The 8,900-nt window shown below is 42.5% G+C and overlaps 1 protein-coding gene across 1 annotated transcript; it reads right to left on the bottom strand.

Moving 5' to 3' along the window:
* Window positions 1-403: 403 nt before the first annotated feature.
* Window positions 404-1,798, bottom strand: LOC306704043 (NAD(P)H dehydrogenase [quinone] 1-like; the record flags this gene model as incomplete). The annotated part of the gene is made up of 6 exons (XM_079170254.1): window positions 404-703; window positions 892-993; window positions 1,079-1,192; window positions 1,264-1,394; window positions 1,478-1,645; window positions 1,795-1,798. The coding sequence occupies 6 exons, from the start codon at window positions 1,796-1,798 to the stop codon at window positions 404-406; spliced, it is 819 nt and encodes a 272-aa protein (XP_079026380.1).
* Window positions 1,799-8,900: the final 7,102 nt, after the last annotated feature.

The raw sequence follows: 8,900 nt of genomic DNA, 5'->3' as shown, positions 1-8,900 counted from the left end.
TTCCAAGTTACACAAATGTTAATATATTTTATTAATAAAGTTTTGTTCAACATAATATCAACCAAGTTTTTTTTATATGGGGGGGGGGCAGTGTCCCTACCAATGCTGAGACCAAACCTACGCCCTGGCATACAAGGCATTTGTCGAGCAGAAATTCTAATGACAAAGGCAGATTTTTAAAGTGAATCACTTTGCAAGGCGGAAAAACTGGCACTCCACAGTCCTTTACATCATTTCTTGACTCTGCCACTTTTACATGCAAAGAAAACTCTGTACAAGTACCCTGCCCTTCAATTTGAACCATGACATTGTATATGCATCAAAAACGCATGCAATAGACAATATAGTTCAAGTCAGCCTTTATTTTTCTGTCATGCAAGGAAATACAGAAGCCCCAATGTCTTTAGACTCCAGCTTTCATCTGGTTGTTGGGCGGTAGCGCCTTTCCCAGGTGGATCCCAACTGTCAGTCCATACTCCTTGGTGGCATTTTTCTCTTGGACCTCAGGCTTCAGCTGGAAACCCTTCTCTCCATCAAAGCAGTCCGAGGGAGTGAAGGAAAGTGGTTTTTCGCCCAGGACACCTTGCAGTCGGGTACGCCAGCCCTCCAGCATGGTGCTGCGCTCCTCAGAGGGAACGTGAGATGGAGCCCAGAAGATCTGAGGGGCCAGAACCTGGAAGCCACAGTAGTGCAGGATGCCATTCTGGATAGAGAGAAACAGTGTTTAAAGTCAAATATGAAGGTCTCATTCTACACGAGCCAAAACTAGTTAGTTTTAGGTTATTATAGACTGATAAAAACATCAGGATTAATATATATATGCCATTCAACTCCCAAATCCTACACTCTGGATCTTTAATGCCGAGTTGAAGCAATATTCTGATTCAGTACCTGTAGTGGCCACAGTGTGACATTCATGTCTCCATTAATACCATCTGCACTAAACATGGACTCATGAGACCCAGTGGTGAAGGACAGCATTGCTTTCTTGTCCTGTGCAGAAAGAGAGCAAGTTAGAAAAAAACCTGTTACAACAGATTCAGACTAGTAATGCAAACCGCTTGATTTGAGCCTTTACCTTGAAGATTCCCTGGCTGTATCTCTTTTCTTGAGTGTAGGCATAGCCCAGTGTGAGCACCCGGTCCATCCAGCCCTTCATGATTGCAGGAACAGTGAACCAGTACATGGGGAACTGAGTAGTAAGGCAAAGTGTTAGCTTTGAGCATTGAGAGGCTTCACACATGTCAGTCACCAAGCCTCTACCTGAAAGATGATGAGGTCCGCCTCAGTGAGTTTGCGTTGTTCCTCAGTGATGTCAGCACACAGTTTTCCTTCCTCCCATGCCAGTTTGGTCTCCTCTGCATAACGGAAGTGATCGGCATTCTTGACTTCTCCTGCCGAGACAAATTATGTCATTTAATTCTAAAGTTCAATAAAAAGCTAAACTTCTTCTAATGCCAGGGAGATATTGACATACCAGTGATGTCCTCAGCAGTAGCAGTGGCTTTAAACTTCATGGCGTACAGGTCCGATACTGCCACTGTGCAGCCCTGACCTGCTAAAACTTTCACAGCAGCATCTTTGGCTGCAGCATTGAATGAGCCAGCGCTCTGGTGGGCATACACGATCAACACTTTCTTCGCGGCTAAACCAAGGATTAGAGATTCAAAATGAGCACACATCAGATCAAAAATCTCACAAGTGAAACATTACAGTTCATGAGATCCAACATTACTCAGAACATGACACATACTGCCAAATCCCTGAGCAAATACAACATAGTTGATAACTCACCCATTCTGAATAAAGATGTCAGCTCCACTTTACAGATAGCTGCTGTGTTGAATGAAAGAGCAGGTCAGTCTAGAGCAACAGTCAAGATGCTGTTTTATACACAACAAGACTCAACACACAGCCTCCTCACAGGTGCTGTCAATCAGCAATCAAGGTCATTAACCAATCACCTGGCATCTCTCAGAACTCTCATCATATCTTTTATTGAGCCTGGATAGCAATTTTAAATGGGGAGTGGAATTTTTGTATCACTGAACCCCAAGAAATATGTGGGTTTTTATCAATGAAACCAGCTACGGCTTTTGCCTGTTTTAAACACAGGATACACTTACAATAATACTCTTATATCTACATCTTCTACTTCATGGCAGTGTGTGTTTTCCCCATTTCAGCCTGCCCAGAAAGAGACAGAGCGTAGGTTTGTCAATGTCTTTAAGAAAATATCAATTTCCTGCATTTCTGCATTTTACTACTGTATTTTATTTCTTAAACTGCGCTGCAACTTTTATTCTATTTTTAGCTTTTTAATGTTTCAATCAACGTTCTTAATTGTTTTTAAATCTCCTTTTCTTTTGCCTTATGTTTTGATGCTTTTAATGGTTTTATGTGAATCACTTTGAATTGGCGTGTTTTTGAAATGTGCTGTATAAATAAACTTGCCTTGCCTAACAAGCAAGTGTGTGTCACTTTCATGGATCATAACACTGCATGTAATCAGTTGCAGCTTTTAATTGTAGATTGCTTTAACATCATCTCACCCAGATGTGGGCTGATTCATCCTCCTTGAACTATTTCATCTTCTGACTCAGAACATGAATGAATAAGAGGCCTCTTTATTTTTTGGTTCCTAATGATCAGGCATAGCGTAGATCTCAAGGTGGATTATTCTCATTTTCTGTTAATGTTCATGCAACAAATAGCCATGTGGTCGGTGGAAAAGTGACTGACTGAAAAAATCTCCAATAAAAGTTTTCTAAATAATATAGTAAAATAAAATAAGTTCAGAAAAAAATGAAAGATCAAAACATTTTCTTTCCATATCAAGGGATTCAACAATGAACGCCTCGAGAGGAACGTGCAATATAGACTCACCTTCAGTTCTTCACACATTTGGATTAATGTCAACGTCTCACAATACTTTCATTACTGTGGATGCTTTCAGATCAGCGGCAAAATCTTTCATAAAATGATATTACCGTACATATTGCATCTGGCCTGACTTGTGACCAGGTATATTAATAGCATTCCTGGCTGTTTTTATATATATAAAAATCAGACCAATACATTTCCCCAGTTCAGTTATGAGGCCACGTGGTCTGCTATAGCCGACACCTGTGGCTGAGAGTTTCCTGGCAACAGATGGTCTTAAAATAAGAGTTACACCTATTCTGCACCAAAACGCACACTTGAAATTAATATCACATATCGACACGACTGTCCTCTTTTTAGTAATTTGTATATGCTCCCAGGCATTGTAGTTTGTTTAAGGGCAACATTTGGCCTTTAATACACAGTATACTAGCTGCTATACAGTAACAAAACAAGCCAATTATAATCCTCATTCAGTGTGGCTTTGTGGCACAAAGGCAGTAGAACTGCCTGTGCCAAAGCACACTGACTGTAATCCTGCGGGCTTATTGTTGGAATGCTTTTAAGCATTCCAAGTATTGTTATCCTGTTTTCTTTATTCTTCCTTATATTATATTTCTTCCGTACGTTTTTTGAAACGCTAAGGCTCCTTCATATTTTAAGCTACAGAAACCGTTCAAATATCAAAATGTTCAGCTCTTTCAGGAGACAAGTGCTATGTCTCTTCATATTTCTAATATTTAAACTTTTTGAATTATTAAGCTTTTTGCAACTTTTTTTTTGAATGGGTTTCTATGGAGAATATTTTCAAATATTTCAAATAATTCTTCAACTTTCAAATCCTTCAACTTCCTCATACTTTCAGCTACAGACACCATTTCAACTTTAAAATACAGAGAAAATCTTAAGCTATTATTGTATGTTATAATCTTTTTAATATCTTTTATACTTTTTGAACTGTCCCATTTTAACTTTTATGATTTTTTCAGTCCTCTTCTGCCTTTATAATGGGTGTGTATTGCGCAGCTTAGAGTGCGTGATGTCACCGCTAGAGTGAAGAGCAGCTTCAGATTCTTGTGAAAAAAATATTTGTCTTTTGCCTTCGACTCCACAATTTACACTCTTCATATATATTTTTTAGTTCATACAGTAGCTAATCCTGTCTTCTCGTTAAAAAGTGATTGTGGAATCGTCTGTAAATATATCAAATGTAAAATAGTGAAAATCCCACCATGGTTTAGAAACAGACCATATACTGAGTGTTACTGTTTCACTTTAGAGGGCCATGAAGACAGACACAGGAAGGTCAGCAAGGGTTCACACAGGGGGTTCTTCCTATTCTGGGGATGTTTAGGGTCACGTAAATGTATCTGGCAATGAGATCAAGGGAAAATGGAAGACTGATAAGCCAGCGTAAGACATCCTTGACCTATCTAAAGGCGGAGACTGTTTCTGCTTTAGTATATAGTATGTGAAGATTTGAACTGATGTTGAAGAATGCTTCCAGCAGACTCTGTGAAGAGCTGTGTTGGGTATTCTCCCTCTTGCAAGAGAAATTAAATGGAACGAGACAACTTTGAATGATTTGAAGACTTGTATTATTTTGATTTGCGAATAACACTCTCTCCTCCCGATTAACATAGAAATATTCTACGACACCAATCACGAATGGCTAGGCCAGCTAGCAGGCTCTGGCACGTCAAAGAATACACCCAACATGCCAAACTAAAGATCTGATTGGTTGAAGACTATGACAATCAACAATATCGTCTCCATTCACTTAAACTGCACATGGAGGCACTGGTGAGTCTGCAGGCCTCGGGCCTCTCTTCTTACTAGAGACACAGAGGTGAAATCTGATTGGATAAAAGCTCCACTTAAAACAAGCTGCACTGGAAGCAGAGCAACTGAGGAACACAGTAGCTGTGCAATGAGAAAATAAGATAATGGGAAAAATATTTTTATAAATTATAATACATGTAGTGTATTTAAGAAAAATTATGAAATTATAAAATAAATATAACTTTGTGATTCTGTTAAGGCCAGCAGAGAAGGCCTTGCAGGCCCTGACGGCCCACCACTGGTGAAAAGTCCCTGTTGGTCGTTTTATTACCTTTGCTTGAGTCGGGAGTTTACCTTTCCCCTCTGTCTGTGTGCCGCTGTGACAGCCGCGCCTCGTTAGATGCCAAACCTCCACCTCTCGGGAGCGCGCATGCCCAGAGCGGCGTTCACGCGTTCAGCTGATGTGCTCTCTTACACATAATAGACCAAAAAATGTAGGCTACATTTGTAATAGATTAGGCTATTAAAAGAAAAAGTACATTGCACCCGACCCCGATGCTTGTCCCTGCGGCTGGTGGGTCCACAGGGTGACTGCTCCATGATGTTTCTTCGGGCTGAGCCCGACCGGGCCCCATGGGCGAAGGTCCGGCCACCAGACACTCGCTGACGAGCTCCCCTCCTGGGTCTGGCTCCAGGAGGGTGCCCCGGTTTCCCTGGTCCGGGCGAGGTGGCTGAAGTCTGTGGGCTGCTATTATTATTATGCAATCATTTTTGAACCGCTCTTAGTCTGGGCGCTCCCCTGAGACCTGTTTGCCTCGGGAGACCCTACCAGGGTCCCCGGACAACATAGCTCCCAGGATCACTGAGCCACTCAAACTCGTCCACCGCGTTAAGGTGGCGGTTCGCGGAGGAGTGTGTGTGTGTGTGTGTGTGTGTGTGTGTGTGTGTGTGTGTGTGTGTGTGTGTGTGTGTGTGTGTGTGTGTGTGCGTGTGTGTGTGTGTGTGTGAGTGTATGATTTACGGCAGCTGACCTGTCGTAACAACAATGGGTGTTGCCAGGAAATGTTTATTCTTTAATCAACAATTGCACATGTAATTTCATAAAGTGTCAATCAGTGACGGCAAAATACATTTAGACTAACATGTCACAGACAGGTACTGTCTGACGACCGACTGACCGTCAGGAACTTGCCAGTGCCATGAAAGCGCACTCGCCGTCTCTCCAAATTTTGATGAAATTACAAAAAAATCTATAGACTGTTTAAGAACATTTTCACTAAAAACTTTGAACTAGCCTTTTATAATGCTTTACCCTGCAGCCTTCTTTCAGATGAGTTTCTACATCATCAAGTCATTCTTGACAGTCTGCAACCTGGGTGACAGTTTACCACTTTCTAGACCAAGTAAAATCTTTTGAGTGAATTCAAAAGTGTTGGTCAGTGCTTTGGGGTAGCTGAGGTGTATAAAGTGCATAAATCAGCCCAAATATTACCAGGAAGGCATCGCCAAGTCTGGGGAGGCTGACCATGGCATCACTTTCAATGACGACAGAGATTCTCACAGGGTGGTAGTGAACTGGACTTGTGTCATGGTCACTGATGACAGTAAGGAGGCCCACTGAAACACCATCAAGCTCTGGCTCATCAGACTCATCCTGAATGAATGAAAAAGAGATACTAATCACAAACTAACACATGGAACAGAACAGATGACATATAATTTATCTTTCTTTAACCAAGTCCCATTGAAAACCAATACCTCTTTTACAAGGGAGACCTGGGTCTCATTGTAAGAGGTGAAAAACATAAGATCCATGTTCTGCACACACGAATCAGTCAAATTACCAGACAATCTATGTGGTGTGAGCAAAGCTGATTTTAAACAGTCCAATCAGAAAATATGTCCACAAATAACCTGTTCACATCTTTAATGCAATCAGACAAATGGCAAACACAAAGTGGACTAATTGCAAAATTCACAAAGCTCAATTTGAACCTGTTCGAAGTTCCACCGGTTCAACCTATGAAGTGTGTAATAATCTATTTACCTGTTCATCGTGGATTTTTAAAATGTCAGCCAGAGCATCTGCTGTCTTCCCAGTTTTTGATGCCTTCCGTCTGAATAAGTTCGTCAGTCGAGGAAGATGGCGGTCAAGCTCAGCATAGAATCTGTTGGGCAGGTTCTGATTCATAATCCGCTGGAACTCTGCATACAACTACATTGAAATAACAGGAGGAGAATACAGCAACACTTAAAAAAACAGTTCAATTTGAAAAATCTAGGCCACATTTATAAAGCATAAAATAGCGGCCAAATGAGTAAGAATCACAATTTTCACTTAAAAAGAGAGAGCTGATCCATATTACCTCAGACTCTATTTGGAGAGCAGGCCAGAGGTCCATGAGCTCGTTCACTGGTGGGCAGGACATCACTATGGTCTGGTCACAAGTGGGCGGGCAGTTGACTCGTGTTCAACAGCAAAGCAATGTCCGTGTCTCAGTGCTGCTCACTGCTCAGAATGGCTGCGGTAACAATAACACATTTGGCGCCAAACGCAGAAAGCGGCCAACGCACCTTTATCAACGAGATTTAACTTTAGTTTTTGTTCCCCCTAATATTACCGCACTGATACGTTTAAGTTAGAAATATACTTAAAGTCGCCGAAGGAACGGGCGTGCACGTCTGAAATTAGGTTTTAGACTCCTTGATTACACGTATGCGTTCAACAGTTAAACAGCTGTGGCTGTGTCAATATATCCGCTCGTGACGGAGTTAGGGCAGGCGAACGAACGTCACCTCTGTCAAAATACGTTTTGTTTGTGAAATACTATCTTTAATACAACGGGTATAGCACTCACTGTAACGTGTTTTCAGGTCGGCGAGTCACTATAACGTGTCCACGGAGTTTCACCACCTTCCCCGCCGTGGTGCGCGAGCCAAGCCCCCACCCTCGGGCAAAAACATGTCCGCCACAGACCCTCTGATGTGACGTCATCCGGTTGCCGTGGTGCGCGAGCCAAACCCCCACCCTCGGGAAAAAACATGTCCGCCACAGACCCTCTGATGTGACGTCATCCGGTTGCCATGGGAATGTTTGCATAGTGTATGTGCTTTGAAGACATCAAAGGCAGTGATGTCACAAAGAATGCCAGGATGTCACCAGCGTCTGGTTCTTTCATTTCATAGCACAATGTCTACTGGACAGAGCACGTTACTTAACAGAGCAAGTTACACGACAGAGCAAGTTACACAACAAAAACACAAGGATATGTCTCACTTTAAAGAATACGCACAGCTCCCCAACCTCTTAATAACTGGCCGAGGGCTCTGCCAGGTGGAGGGTTTTAGTAAGATGCCGAACCAGGACGACAGAAAACCTCTTGACGAAAAGGCGCTAGGCACCCCTGGAAAAAGTGTATGTGCTTTGAAGACATCAAAGGCAGTGATGTCACAAAGAATGCCAGGATGTCACCAGCGTCTGGTTCTTTCATTTCATAGCACAATGTCTACTGGACAGAGCACGTTACTTAACAGAGCAAGTTACACGACAGAGCAAGTTACACAACAAAAACACAAGGATATGTCTCACTTTAAAGAATACGCACAGCTCCCCAACCTCTTAATAACTGGCCGAGGGCTCTGCCAGGTGGAGGGTTTTAGTAAGATGCCGAACCAGGACGACAGAAAACCTCTTGACGAAAAGGCGCTAGGCACCCCTGGAAAAAGGAGCAGTCGTCCTGTTAACGGCGTCTACATGTCACATAAGACAATCCAACACGCCACAAAGGACGACAAACGACACCAAACCGGACCGCTAAAAGACGCTGTTGATGCAAGCAATTTAAAGATGTCGGTGAGAGATATCGGCCTCACAAAATATAACAGTGCACCCCGTATTGAAAGTAATCAAAGGCAAGAGGGAGCCAAAAAACTGAACAAGCTGCAGCCAACTTATATAGGGGACAAAATTTCTACACAGGAAGCACTTGCAGGAAAGGAGTACTTAGAGGACTCCAGCTACTGTGATCAATTTACTGGAGAAAAACTTCCCTATTTCAGCACAGCTAAAACCAGGTTAGTCAGGCAGAAGCTGGAAATCAACAAGGTGCAGATACCTTATGTAGAGAACAGCAAGGTTGATCTCTTGCCGACCCGCTTACCGTCTATTTCTACAAAGGGAGCACTTGCAGGAAAACACTCTGTCCCTGCTGGGGTGGGCAGAGTGGAGGACTCCA

Source organism: Pholis gunnellus, assembly GCF_910591455.1.
Source record: "Pholis gunnellus genome assembly, chromosome: 12".
Taxonomy (NCBI): Eukaryota; Metazoa; Chordata; class Actinopteri; order Perciformes; family Pholidae; genus Pholis; species Pholis gunnellus.
Note: the sequence above shows the minus strand (reverse complement) of the source record. Positions and strands in the feature narration are given on the sequence as shown.